At 36.5% G+C, this 15,471-nt stretch overlaps 1 protein-coding gene across 2 annotated transcripts in view; it reads right to left on the bottom strand.

Annotated features, from left to right (window-relative positions):
- LOC145204354 (retinoic acid receptor beta-like) overlaps positions 1 to 15,471 on the bottom strand; it is a 68,348-nt gene that overhangs the window by 30,733 nt on the left and 22,144 nt on the right. Inside the window, exons 1-2 of one of the 2 annotated variants that reach the window (XM_080076866.1) lie at positions 4,156 to 5,064; positions 3,838 to 3,930 (exon numbers count right to left, since the gene is read on the bottom strand). In XM_080076866.1, coding sequence (XP_079932992.1) covers positions 3,838 to 3,930; positions 4,156 to 4,975 — 913 coding nt within the window. In that variant the 5' untranslated portion in view covers positions 4,976 to 5,064. Of the gene's footprint in view, positions 1 to 3,837; positions 3,931 to 4,155; positions 5,065 to 15,471 lie in introns of those variants that run through there. The other variant, XM_080076867.1, reaches the window with a different exon arrangement.

Here is a 15,471-nt window from a genome sequence, read left to right as displayed (position 1 = left end):
ACACATAACATTACCCAAATTCTTACAAGCGATTGTTCAGTCTTTTTTGTAACAACCTTCTCAAGCCCACGGGTCATGTTTCCTGTTGCAAAACATTGTAACTTTGAGCAAAAAAGCATCAAAGAATTGGTAAATTAGCAGCTAACCACCGGCACAGGAGAAAACATATCCGAAAAAATTAAACTAACCGTTGGCTTGTGACAATAATCAGCACCTTGGTATCGTTAATTGGAACTTGTATTTGCTGAACTAGGTTTGGTATGGGTGAGATGGGTCTGCAATTATTACTGAATAACTGGCTTTCATGAAGCAAGCGAATTGCGTGTGTTTCTTAGAATAAAGGCTTACGTTGTTAAGGTTACGAAAGCGCAAATAAATAGCTTTAAATTTCGATTCGACAAATGTATCACATTGCTGGCCCCATACGACTATTATAAATGTTTCATTGCATTAATTTCATTGGAAACAATGTGGTTTTATTATGTTTTATCTTGTGGTTTTGTGGAAACTGAATATGCCAGTTAGACGAAATGTATATATTCCATGTAAATTCATTGACTGATACTGTTACTTGGAAAACACTCTCGATTCTCAGTATCTTAATGGATTAAAACAGGTTTTAAGTGATTAGCCTGTACAGTATTAACAAAATAAAATTTATATCTCCATATAGACCACAAATATAGCTGTAAAGCTTACAAATGTAAAGAGAAGGAAAACAACGTATATCTATTCCAAAACGAGAATCCCGCTGTACAAAATAACGAGTGCGTTATATGTTAATGACTTCAGCACTGTATAACTTCTTTAATGCTGTTCCAACGCAACAGACAACGCGGCATGGTACTTGTTTATAGTGAAGCTTGATCAAAAAGTCAAGCGACCACAATCGGCTCTGACCAACATGGTATACCACTACACACCTTAGATGCACGACTTCGCAAGATTAAAGTGGATTGAGTTTGAACGATTAGGTGTGGGTAAATTGCTTAAGAATTAAATCGTTTGAAATGCATTAACTACCAAACTTGAGACTTCCAGGTCTTGAACTTTGGTAAATACTAAGTTGTTGTAAAATTCACATTTTGGGGACCTGTGAATCACAATGCAACATACTATGACAAATACATATATGTTACTTGTGTAGCTTTAAATAAATTTGAGCCACTCTTTCTTTATCGAAATTGGGGGTCAGGCCCGCGTAGAGGAAAAGTGAATATAGTTTAACTAAAGATTTGTAAAAATTCACAGAAAATATGTGGAAAAAGCAAGGTTTTCAAAACCACCATAACTAATTAAAACAAAATGTTGAATTTAAACAAATTCTGATTTCTTACAAAGACAAACATGTCAATCTATCCATTTAATGATAAACTAAACGTGCTGAGATGTCTTGTGAAACACAATCAACTAACTAAAACACGTATCTTAACGCAATAATTAGCGTAAAACTAGTTAATTGAGTTGGTTGCGAACACCCTGTGACGAAATTACAAAACAGACAACCTTGGGAAAGGTTTCATCAGATATTCCCAATACACGCGAAAGACAAGAAATGTTATACCCCTACTTGTTTACAATAAGACCAAGCACAAGATTTCAGGCCAAGCAAAATCGGAACGCGTAAATAAACTTGAAGGAGAAAATGCATCCGGATTATAGGGAGCGAATGCACGAGAGACAATTTCCGGAGCTTAACGTCGAACGACAGCAACAAGCCATGGAGGCGTAGAAAACATCAATAAACTGAAGATGGACAAAATATTTACAGAAGACTTTCGTGCTAAAAAGTGTCGCGTTTTTGTTGTTGTACTGCTACTTGCGGGGGCTGACAGTGGTTATTTTGGAATTGTTTACTCTTTATCCTTGACGAAGTGAGGCAAGCGCTGTAATGCGATGATGTAATGATAAACAAGATAGCGCATAAGGCAACAGTTCGTATTTGAATATGTATGTGTAGATCGAATCTGCTACTGATAAAACAGATGTTGTTGTTTTAAGAACAGTAAACCAGCACCTAAAATAGAAAAGAACAGTCGACTTTGGTTTAATTTTTAAAATCTGTCGACGTTGCCATGTTCAAATAGTTGCTGGGTTGTTGGACATGTTAGTTACGCCCAGTCTAGTCTTCAATCACGTTTTATGACTTCACGCCACATTTAAATTGAATTTGGGACAACTTGACACGACGGCCATGTTTATAATTTAATAAGAAAAGTTTCGTGGCCGCTTCGTATTTCCGGACTGTAATTTTTTAATTAAGATCAAAGATTTGTTGTTCATGTTTGTTCTGATATATTTGCGCTTTTGTACTCTTGCATTTTCCTTGAGTCTTTTTTACATGTCTTTGGGGGCAGTTTTTGAAGCAAATCCGTTACTCTAACAACTAAGAATCATTTAAACCAAGCTTACAAAGTCCCGAATAATATATAAAGGAACCGTTGGAAAAACAAAACTTTCAAAGTTAGTGAAAATGTTTCTATGTTTTTAACTGTTTTCAGATCAAGGTTTTCAATTAAAGTTCATTTTATTAGATCAACAGCAGCTGAAAAAAGTTGGAATTGTCTAAAATTGAACGGGTTGTAAAAATATAACTTGCTAATGTATATTTTGTAATCTTACAAACTGAAATATCCCTTTAAAACCTTTAAAACGTGAAGAAAGCACGTATTTTTAAAAATCACGCAAAAGGTTTTCAGGAATGAATTGTCTTTGCTGTAAAAAGCTGTTGGTCCAACAACAACAAAACCGGATCCTCATATTTCGTGTGAAACTTAAATCACAAAGACGTAGCAGGTATAGTTTCGGAACAAAACATTGTGCTTTTGGTTTTGTATCCGCATGTCAAGACAATGACCACAAAGTAAACTGTACGATAACCGAAACTTTTCTATAAGAGCACTTTCACTGGTCTTATAAGGGAAAATACGGTAGTTTCGCATCTCGTTTTCGCAAACTGCTGGTGTCATTTTCCTACTAAGATTAAAAACTTAAAAAATAGTTTAGAAATGGCGAGTTTCTGTCAATGGTGTAATAGCAACTTTTTTGAAATGAATAAACAACATTATTTTGTGGGTAATTTTTAAGCGGTGCTGTTTAGTGCTACAAAGGTGCATTAACAAAAGTTGAAAAATCTTAAATCCAACAAATATCCCGATATGTGTAAATATCTCACGGTTTACAAACAGCAAAGCTGTGTTATTCGTTAAAACTCTGTAGATGGCCAAATTTGTGTTTAAGATTTGTTCATCTGAGCACAGCGTTTTCTAAGCTTGAAATTCTTCAGTATATACTATAATAAACAAAGAGTGGCAAAGACAAGTGGAAATTTGAGGTGTTCCGTCTTTTTGTGAGCGGCTTGCCTTCGACTGAACCACGAAACGTGATAGGTTTTCAGACATTAATTGCTTGCTACCAAATGCGCTGTCTCATTCCCGCACAAGCCCGTTGTTTACTTGTATCACCAAACAGGCTGTGGTCGCATTTGTCTGACGACATTGTGACGATACAGTGGAAAAACCCACTGCCTTGACGTAATCTTAACTTGGAATTTAAGTTGCGATTTCTGATGAAGTTCTTAAGGCATCAGTTTTACAATTTGTGAACAGACCAAAGCATGCTTATACACTTTTATACAGTTGTCAATGCCAAACTGCCGCTGGTTTAAAACTGTCTTAATCGTTGCAATTTGAACCAGACAAACGGCACAAGCTTGCTTTGAGCCTGACAATTGACAGTTGGACGTTTTAACGAACAACGCAGTAAACCTTAAGAGTTGGAATTTGAAACCATGGGCACAGTGTATGTTGTAAAAAACAAATAAAAAACATCTCCTACCTCTCATCCGTTCAGCTCCTGGAAATCCGTTCATGTGCACGCCACCTGGTGGTGAAAACGATTCATCACGAATTATCGGCCGATCGCTGCCATCTGAAAACAAAATACCACAGGGTTAAATACTTAAAAACGTTACAAGCACACCTGAAAGCTCAGTTTAAAAACTAGTAAAATGAAAATTGATACAATATACAACACTGTCCAAGTTGGTACAAGAAAACCACATGAATCGCCAGCCTAAACTAAACTAGGTTTAACCGAGGAAGTCACATTTATCCTTTAAAATAAACAACCTTGCACCGAAACTGTATAACTCACCATGAGGATAATACCCCATGTTAGGAGCATAAGCATCATGGCGAAGCATGCCACGGTCGTTAAACTCATTCCATTCCATTTTGACAGGAGGCAAACCGGGTCCCATACCCATACCCCCATCATTTGGGACCCAGGGACCCGCTTGTAACCCATTTTGGCGTCTATGGTGGGCGTAGGCCTGATGGTGCTGCATCATACGGCCATTTGGAAGTGCGCCTCCGTTATAGTTTTGATAATTTGCATTATACATATCACGTGGATTTGAATAGGGCTGTGAGCGCTTTAAGGGGGGCAGCGTTTCGCCGAGTTTGGGTGCGTGTCCCCCTAAGCTCGATTTGCGCGAAACAGGTGGGTAAGGGGTGGCGTGAGAAACCCCCTTTCCGTCTTTAAAGAAATTTTCGATCGTACGCTCGGTCAGAAAACCAAGCGCTTTCATAGTAGATGCTGCGTTGCGGGGCTGGTTAGCATTTGGAGGGAAACCTCCCTGGGAAGGTGGGGCTGCTTGGGGGTAAGAGTTTTGGTTCGGGGGCACGTTTGGGTGAAAACCGTTTGGTTCACTTTTGACAGCAACAGACGGAGGCATGTAAGGTCCAGTTGTTGGTACGGTGCCATTAACAGGTTCAGCACCGCTCACAGCACACGAGTTCAAGTTAGGTGGGCGGCTCACGCAGTCGTTTATATTGTTATAAGTCACATTGATGTTGTCGTTGTAACGCTGGTTGTAGCCTGCTGTAGTAGGTTGTGGTTTTAGACCGCCACAACCACCAATAGCCAGGGACGCTAGGTCGATACTGTCCAGTTCGTTGAAATTCGCAGCCATGACTGGCGGTTTAGCAGAGTTTAAACAAAACAAGTTATTGTCTATGGAATGACAACACAAGTTAACATGCAGTTTAACTTGTTTTTGTCCAAACGTACACAACAAAACAGCTGAAACCTCAACACAACCTTTCATCGACCACTGATTTAAATGTATTCGTACATCCGGCAATGGTAAATGTTAACATACAAACTACTGTAATACAATTACTACAACAAAATTATGTTTGTTGTTACAAAACATGTTACCATTTTAAAGCGAAAAACAGTTTTGAGTCCAGTGGAATACCTCCATAAAACGGTAGAGGCTAACTTTACTTACGGACCGATTTTTGTAAAAAAAACATTTTGTTCGCGTTTAAACCATGGTTTACTCGATTACGAAGGACTTTAGAAATATTTACCATGGTGTTTATTTAGAAAAATGCTTATAGAGATCAAACCTCAATCGATTTGTAGTTTAACCAAAAAACTTTTCTTGTAACTGCAAACAATCTAATCTGTCAAAAATGAAACTCAAAGGCAATTTCTATGACTGCACGAAACTTTCATCTTACGACATGTTGCGCTTCGCTTTCGACTGCACGTACACGTTTCAATGAACAGAGGTCAGTTCAAAGTCACTCTTCCTATAGCCCACGCAAACAGCACTATATCGCATACTTTATTAGCCCCAGATGTTGCTACATTAAGAATACGTACATTTGGCGAAGCAAAGCTGGCTTCCTGCAGGTTCGACCGCAGGTTTGGGCAAACGCGGAAGCTTTGAAAAACCTGTTCAACAACAACACTAGCAAAACAGCCCCCCCGTGGGATTATGCATCAAAAAATAAAGACCTAACAATAACCCAAAGTGGTCAGTTGTCACCTATTATAAATCGTGGCTATAATGCCTCCATTGAATTTAACTATTCACAAGTAGCACGATTTCTGGACACAGTAGGTGCGATTGTACCTGTTTTATGTTAAACTATCGTGAGGACAATCACTGGCTACCTAATTATTTACCTGCATATAGATGGGAAGGCCCATTGTAACTTCGACTAACGGTAACTACACGACTCATAAGCCCATCTCGGCCGGGCAAGGCAGTACTCGCGAATTAAAACACACCCCGAAGCGAATAGCGGCGCTGGATTAACGTTTGTCAATAAGTCAAGGCTTCTTTTTCGCTTAGCGGGATCGCCGAAGCCTCTGGCTGACAATTAAGCTCCTCGGCGTAATCTACATACGATTTAGGCGGCTTACATTAAGTCTTTCATTCCTAAATTGACTTCGCTATTTTGAACGTGTGCTGACAATATAAAGCTTCATATATTTTGCTTATTAAATATGTGTTACCGCCTCTTTATCATACAACAATTAGTTAACATGCTTTTTTAGTTTTGGTAATACCCTGTACATAAAACTAAAGTTCAGGTTATAGAAAGATCAAATTCTTTCTTATTTGTACTGCAAACTAACTTTTTTAAAACTTGCAAAAAGATATGCAAATGAAAATATAGTTTCGATAATGTATAACCGACGACACTATCTATTCCAGATGGCATAAACTAATTGAACGTTGCTTGTCTATTCACTATCTACAAAAACAAAATCTGACACACTGCAATCAACGTAGGCTCCTTGGACATTATAACTGCGAGCACACTGGATTGAATAATCCAAGTGGACGACGATTCGTGCCTTCCAGTCTAAATGCCTCACGGCTAAGACAACAAACGCAATGTAATTATACCCAATCGTCCGCATACGACGCACAAGCCCGCATAGCTTACGCCAATGAGTGTAATCTCCTATTTACATGACTGAAGGAAGTTGCAGTTAAAACCCGCTTAAAATGCTACAACTGAACTTTTACATTAAACCATGTCTTTTAACAGCATTTTTACGTGAATATTTGAATCCTGTTTTGGGTTTAGAGTGACTCGTAGCTGCAAAATTTTGGAGAAAAACATGCGTAAGCACTTATTGATATAAAATGAACGAAATTATTTAAAAGCAAATAACTTTTATGACAGAACTAAGCAACAACCTTTGTATACTAGCATGATATACTGGGTCTATGATGCTATAATAAGAAGTTTTAGCTGCCTTGTCAAAGCTTTTACACAGATTTTGGAACACATGTTGACAAAATTGCATTTAAAGTTGTTTATTTTTGCTAGTTTTGGAAACAACTTAGTTTGTACACAAAAACGGCTATTTTTCACTTCCGTTTCAAACGACATTCAAGTTCTAACAAAGTTTGAAACAAAATCTAGCCCTCACTAAAGACATTTTTAACAATTTTGACACGATTATTGCTTAAGACTTGTTTACAAACCACTCCAAATCGTACACTACCATGCATGTAACAAGCGCAGATCAAAACACAACCTACGATTGCCTTAAAGCCAAAAAGCATAATTTTATCCAAAAACAGACTGTAACGACGAATCAATTACGGAGTCTCGAAGTTAAACAGCCTCATCATATCAACATCAGTGCTATGCGCAGGGATTAACAGCATTTTAAAGCGAGTTGGAATGGAATTTACCCAACTATGCGCCTATTTTTAGCATCGCCGCTACCGCAATTACATATGTCGATATTTTAATTGGGTTTGATCTCAAAACCCTATTAAGGCTCTTTTACCCGTTTTCTTTAAAACTAAAAATGCTTTCAAGAACGAAAGTGAAATACAGTTAAAAGCACTAAACGATGTTGATTTTGTTTTCGTTAGTGTTTAGGAAAGTTAATTTAGCACATGTTAGTGATGTAAAAATATTATCAGAAAATATTTTAAAAGTTGAACCCTAAAGTGTTAAAAATTTCTACGATATATCTCCTATGTCTGTTGTTTAATCTAAATACGCTCCTTGCTAAAGTACTGCACCTCTAAACCTGGTTATAGACTCTGCGAGTTTCCTATGCGCTTGTGAGTTTATATATAAGCGCGTGGGCTTGGGTATTTGCGTAGTAGCAAGAGTAGCCAGTATAAGCATCAACGTCATTTCCCGAAGCTGCGTGCTGCAAAGCGTTGTAAATTGAGCGAGCAAAAGCAAAAACGCTTCTGCGATTTCGATACGTCATTGGGTTTTACGCTACGTGTAAGGGTGTCTGCGCAAATACCATCTGCTTAATTTTTAATCTTTATGCACGTAAGTTTTTGTATGTTATCGTTCATTATATTAATCAAACACTTTTCGTATTGTAAAGCAAATAGTTTAGAGATATTTTGTGTATGCAATATATAAATAATTTGTGTTTTAAACCAATTGATTGCAATGATTGTCGACGCATGGCTTCGTTTAGAATTTAGATTAATTCACAAGCCTCTGCGTATACAGTGGAGCAAAAAATACACCCAACATATTATTAACCAACAGTCTTAAAGACGACCAATTTCGGCGCAGTCCATAATTTTATCGCCCAACTTGATCAAATTGTTTTAACATAAGAAGGCAACGTACAATTGAGTAAAAAGTCGACAAACCTCGGCGTAATATTAAACTAAAACGTAAGACCGAATTTAAAACAATATGCGCCCAATGCTCCCTAACAATTTGTCACATTTTTGCCAAATCCACAACAGTAGAAAGCGACTTCACGCCTAAATTTCAAATTGCAGTTTAATTATGGAGAAAGCGGAAATGATAGCGACTTAATGATACGTATGCAAATTCTTAATCGTAACGTTTACGCAGTAGCAGCATTCGAAACAATTATGCAAACGCGCTAAACTTGTTTCAAAATTGAAACGCGTACATACCGTTGACACGTAAACGGATTTATAATCACTTGCGCTGATAATATGAAAAGTACTTTTGATTTTATCAGAAAGAATTACGTAGAAGCTTCGAAAAGACAAAGCATTACAATTGGGATGTGATCACTAATATGCAAAACATCATGGCAATTGCATTAAACTGCGAAATTTCCATCTTTTGCTGATACGTGACTGAAATTAGCAGAAGCATGGCGTCTTAAAGAGCAAGTTTAGGTTAAGGGAAATTCCCAAGGCATTATGCCGCTGCGAGCATGGCGACACCTAGTGGATGTGAAAGTTGACTGGGAAAGTTTTAGCAGGAATCGGGAAATGACTCTATCATGGGGTAACACGCTGGTGAAGTGCAAAGGCCTTTAACACAATAGGAAAACGACGATGGATAACATGTTTATTTATAGAGTGTTATGCAATGCGTTCGTGCAGTAATCGGCGAAGGCAGAATTCCGTGTCTGTGTTCGCATGGAGGTGAACTTACAAGTTCTGCTTTTCAAAAATGACTGATTTATTGCCCACAAACCACTGTTTACTTGCTAGGTATAACTATTTAAAAAATACCTATTAGTACAAAAGTACGCCGTGTTTGCTAATTACGGTAGTGTTTTTTTTTCTCCAAATACACTGGTTCCAAATCTGTGGGCTATCAAAACATTTTTTGTGAACCTTAGGGCTATTAAAATTACACAATAAAAATAGTCTGCCATAATCGCTTATGAAATCGCCAAAATTTGGAAGCATGCGATAAGCCAGAAGCCTATTTTGACCTGATGTTTGATATACATGATGAAAAGGTTTGGAAGCCTTTGTCCTACAGTACATGCTAGACAACTGTGTACGGCCATTATTAAATGTTAACGTTTTAGGCATATGTTGGAAACAATATAACACAAAGAACGTTTTGCCTAATAGGCTTGGTTTTGAATGCGCTAATTTTGTATCTGTGTCCCTACGTAGTTGAGTATTGTTTTAAACCGATGAAGAACAGTGATTGTAAAAACATTTGCTAAACAATTTGTAGGTATATCTGTAATAAAGCTTTCTTTATAAAGAAAACGATAAGTTGCAAATCAACAATAGTTTTCAACACAACTGCTGTAGGCTTTCTGCAATAAATCACATGATTAAGCCTAACAGTATTTACAAGCATACAACATATTAATTCAACCAAACGAAAAAGCAAACTGTTCTAACCGAAAGTAGTTTACAATTAAAACTCAAGGTTTTGATTACGGAGGACTAGAAAGTAGTGAAATTTGCAACACCAAATCAAATTCATTCTAAAACTGAAAAAAACATCAACATAATGCAAGGTAGAGGCAAAAATTTCACCTACGCTGAGATTCGAACCAACGACTGCATTTGTCCTCTATGCTACCTAAACTTTATGAAACCGAATGCACGAGTATCACGTAACATTGGTTAATAGTCTACATTCTGTATCACGATTTTGATTCTGTAATTTGTCGAAATGTTCTAATGTGACAACGCAGGGAAATTTCCATTAGAGTCTTCCGTTACAAGCAGCGACACTTGTCAAAAGGAAATGTCTGCGCTGATTGTTAGTATTGATTTAATACGTGTAATTTTTGGGTATTTCTGCTAATTTTATGCTTGAAACGGGCTAAACAAGAAAAAAATCCGGAGTGTTTTGTGACCGTTGTTGTTGCGCATGAAAGATGCATGATGCTTTTTCAATGAACTGTGGCAACGTTAAAGACTTCAAAGGCTTTTGGGGAAGAATTTTAAATCAAGAAGTTATTGCACAAAATGATTTTAAACTCGCTTTGGACATAAGCGAAGTGGGTTCATAAACGGGTTTGTGCTTTGTTTTCCGTTTGTGAATTAGATAGTTGACAGATTCGAATGCCTTGCAGTCGGACCTGAGGAAGATATAGCCTTTGAAATCGAACCAAAGGCAAAAGGAAATGTCCATCGACATTGACGTAAAAATAAAGATTTACAAATATACAACCCTCAAAAATGATCTTATGCTTCAACGATGTCACGCGAAGAACCAAGACGACGAATTTGCAATGGAACTTACGTTAGTAACGCGAAAATGTGTCTAATAGCAAGAGGTGCCAAAAACTGGAATAAATATAAGGTATACATTTTTAATACACACGTTTTGATAATTTTATGTATCTTCTGAACAAACTGGTTACTTAAAAATATGAAGCACGATAAACGGATGCATAAAGAAAGGTATTTTTTCGCAGTTATAAAAAATGTTTTTTAAGTGATAAGTGTATCAAGCATTTTACGTGAATAAAAAAATTTATTGTAATTATAACACATTCAAGTTTGCTTATTTTTGTCAATGTACAAACTCATTTTTAAACCAGAAAAGACTTTTAAAGAGTATCTCACATCAGTCAAAAAACGCTGCAAATCAATAGCCTGTTTGGAGAGTTTCTCGGTCATTTAAAACATTACAACGAAGTCTCGAAAACAAGATGGTCTTTTGTTTGACACAAGAACAGTTAAGCATAAAATAGTGGGTTGATAATTACAGGTAAATCCAGCATAAGATTAGTAGTTACAAGTGAGTGATTATACGCGTAGTGGAAATTCCACTCGTATTACATGCCTCGATTCGCAGAAAGCCGACGTGCACGAAATTCCTTACTAAGCGCTAAAACAATTATCAACACCGAACGTTAATGGAATGACGAAATGTTTTGCTCCGGCAATTACATTTAAATCAGAAACAGACTAATATTTAAAAGCTAACAAATTAGTAAAAACACCACGTTTAGACAATCCTAATGTAATTCTTAAATGACATGTAAAACCAAGGAGTAAGTAAAACCAGTCATAGCAATTATATTTAGAGCTTCAACAGTGCTTTAAAAAAAAATGTTGGGCGTGGCTCTCTATTAGTCAAATTAAAACCAAATGCCCATTACTTTTATAATGCAAATATATTGACCACTAAAATGAACAGTACTTTGACTGTTTATAGCAATGACCATTAATCCGCAAAACAACGTTGCAGAAGAATAAATTTGGCAGCATTCAGGCTGTAGTGTGAAAGCGGTTGCATAAAAATTAAATTACGGTCAATTTTCATGAAACTGCCTACGTGATATAGCAATGTGTCGCGGGCCTGACGAAATTCACATACGACAAATATGCTGTCCCTCATTTAAATAGTAATTTGGAACAACAATGAATTTCCTGGACGACGAAAAAAAGACAAAACCCAGTTCTGTAAAAAACGAAGCCCTACGGAGGTTTATCGACAGTTCAAAACCGAAAGAATATAACTGAAGATTGGCATATGCGCAAAAAATGCAAATATCACAAACTAGGGCACAATGTAAGCATGACTTCGTAAACTTCCGCAGCGGTACATTTTCCCAGCACGAAGCGACTTTTAGTATATTTAGAAGCGGCTTCCTAAAAAGTCAGAGGTAGTGTGACCTGTGGAATTGATTAAGCTGCAAGACGTTTGATAAATGCAGGTATCGCATCGCGCACCACAAATAGAAACAAAACACGACACTGACAAGAATAAAACGCGAAGGAAACACGTTTTTCTGGTTGTGGATCATCGTGTAAACAGGTAATAAGTTCAACATTTATCAATCAGTGTTACATTTTAGAACACAAGTGAAAAATATTGGTGCGAAACAAGGGTCAAATGCAACTATTTTTTTAGTAGATAGGGCATAGTCTATGTTGCGCAACATAAGATTTCAAGTGCAGAATATCAGCTACACTACACACAGAAAGCAATTAGTCAATAATCCCTTCAAACCAAAAAAAAATTTAACGTACAATCGAATATTTTTTTCCGACATCAAAATTCTCCATATTTTTGAATGTTTTTTTTTTAATTTAGGAAAGATATAATTTTTCTACGTTGCAGCTTTAACAATCATTAGTGCAAACAGACTTTTGCTGCAACGTTCGTTTCATTAAATAGCAAAAATTAAAATTATAAAGCAACAACTTTCGTAATGAGGGCTTCCCATATGGTTCCCTCACTTGAAGGAGCAAAAAGTTCAAGCTGGAGATATTAATTACAACAGGTGACATGCATTGCGTAATTAAGACCAACTTAGCGCTCCGGTGTTTGCTGACGACAGCACGTTTTAAGGCCGGACGAACCGGCTATTTTAAAGCGACTTGGTCATTGCACGTTATATGTTGTAAAGTATAGTACAGTCTTTTTCAACCTTCTTTTCTTACGTTGTCCCAAAAACGTGTTTAAAAACCCACAGATCGCTATTAGATCACCAAGACAAGATTCCCTCGTTTTAAGCTGGTTGTACCATTAACAGGTAGAAATGGCGATTAAATTAATGTGCATTTTAGTGAAAATTAAACACAATCACTAATTTTTCTAATTATACAATTAAACTAGAAGAGTGGCTTTCTGATATACTTCCATTTTATATATTCTATACGATATTTACCAATTAACTATACACATCATTTGATCTACACATACGATTGTTTTTGTAAACAAAAACTGATGGGTCCCCACACGCGCGTTTGTGCGGATTTACAGTAAACAAATGTTGCGGTGATTTTTACATTCTTAAGGACAAATTTTTAGAAAGCATTAACCCAACAATAAAAAAAAATTTTTCGTATTCTTTTTGCACTATTATTGTCATGTAATTACAAAATTAAAAAAACGTAACAAAGACTTAAATCTAATCTCTTGCTTTGACCCAGATATAGTCCTCCAAGGTCGGGTTTTGAACACAATTTTTTTAGAAAGCTGTAACAGTTGTGTTACAGACATTGTAAATTAAAAAGCAATTTGCTACAAGTGTATACATAACAAATTGTTTTTCATTTAACTTTGTTTCGCAAAACGAGTACCATTGACCAGTAGTAACCTCTCAGGGTGCACACGCCAAACGACTGTTTGACCTTTTGACACCGTTTTCAATAGCACACCGTCATTCGTGTTCAACAATACTGTTAAGCCTAATTTATACATGCCTTGAGTATTGACTCCTTAATTGATTGTCAAAAAAAACGCTACGTTATGAAGAAAGTTCTGAGCTGTGTTTGTAATACCGACTAGTTGACCTTAAGTAACCCATGATCATGCGGCAGCCAACCTGACAACGAGCATTTTAAAAAACATTTATTTGGCAAAACTCAAGTTAATTTTTTCATCTTAACTTTTATTAACAAAGTTTTTCTTGACATATACAAAACCGAAGCACGGTTATTAGGTTTAAATCACGTCATAGGTGTAAAACTTTCGCCAAAACTGAAAATGTGAGTGACCACTTAATAAAACGACATAGCATTGCTGTGCAAAACAGCTGATTTCTAATCACTGAAACGACAAGTCGTAAAACGTCTGTCCGACGTCAAGCTGAGCCCTCCCGCTATCGTAAACCAGTGAGTTACTCTCTTGGTACTTCTGCCTACAGTGTCTTTCTTGACCAAACGGGCGTTAGACACATTTATGTTTCGGGGGCCTATGGGTGAACCTCTGGGTCATACGGGGTCAAAATTCACATGGACCATCTTTAGACCAATATCTGCAATGTGTGTAAATTTGAAAAAGTTTGAACCATTCTTTCTAGACCAAAACGTGGGAACAATAGCCGCGCTAAAAATTTCACGTTTTGGGGGGCTGTGGGTGAACCGGGGGATCAAACAGGGTCAAAATTTACATGGACCATCTTTAGACCAATATCTTTAATGTGTGTAAATTTGAAAAAGTTTGAACCATTCTTTCTTGACCAAAACGTGGGAACAAATCTGCGTTAGAAAGAAAAAAAGAAAAAAGAAAAAAAGAAAAAAGAAAAAAGAAAAAAGAAAAAAAGAAAAAAAAAATATAGACAAAAACAATATGTGTCCCCTTCAGGGAAGGGGACCCATAATAATTATTGAATATTTAAATAATTATTAAAAATAATTGCTCTACTGATTGATAAACACTGAGTTAATGTAACTCAAACTTGCACTGAACGTTAACGTATCTATACATAAGATTTAAGAAATTTAACTAGTATTCCAATAGTTAATTTGTCTTGTAAGAAAAAGGGGCTTTAAACGGTTAAAATAGAAACTAAAAACTATTTTTTAATTTGCAGTCTTTAATACGACAAAACTATATATTGCTGGTGTTAAGAAAGCTACTTTTCATCCTTGCATGCAAACACTTGTGAACACTAGACAAGCTTTGTAACGTTGTAATTTTTTCCATTATGGGGTGAAAAAATTAAATACTGTTTAAAGGGTTTCACAAACGTTGAAATGTTAAAGCATGTGCATTCTTAAGCTTAAACTGAATGCTGCGACTGTCTCAGTTCCACACTGAAACATACATTTTAGAAAATGCGAAACTCTTTTGTTTTTGTTATGTTTATATCAGCCAAGCGTTTCATACCATACGTCACATTTGCCATACTACACTAAAAAAACTTTTTGTAAATAAAATACTTGTGCATAAACGACACCTAGCGAATGCCAGGTTCACAATGCATTACCGCTATGTGGTGCTACAACGACAAGTTATAAGCTTAAAAGCCGCGTCAACTTCCAAAATCCAAACTGTTGTCTTTTCTAAGACCAGCTTTAATAATTGAAACCCCGAATGTATTGCAAGTTGTCAGAAAACGGATGTAATAAATTTCGAACGGAAAAAACAGCAAAAATGCGTCGCCGTCAGTAATAAAACTTCATAAAATATGCAAAAAGCGACCTGGCGCCGGGTGCTGATTTATTATTAATGCTTAAGATGATGG

Source organism: Phallusia mammillata, chromosome 8, assembly GCF_965637545.1.
Source record: "Phallusia mammillata chromosome 8, kaPhaMamm4.hap1.1, whole genome shotgun sequence".
NCBI lineage: Eukaryota > Metazoa > Chordata > Ascidiacea > Phlebobranchia > Ascidiidae > Phallusia > Phallusia mammillata.
This window is presented reverse-complemented; position numbering and strand designations above follow the sequence as displayed.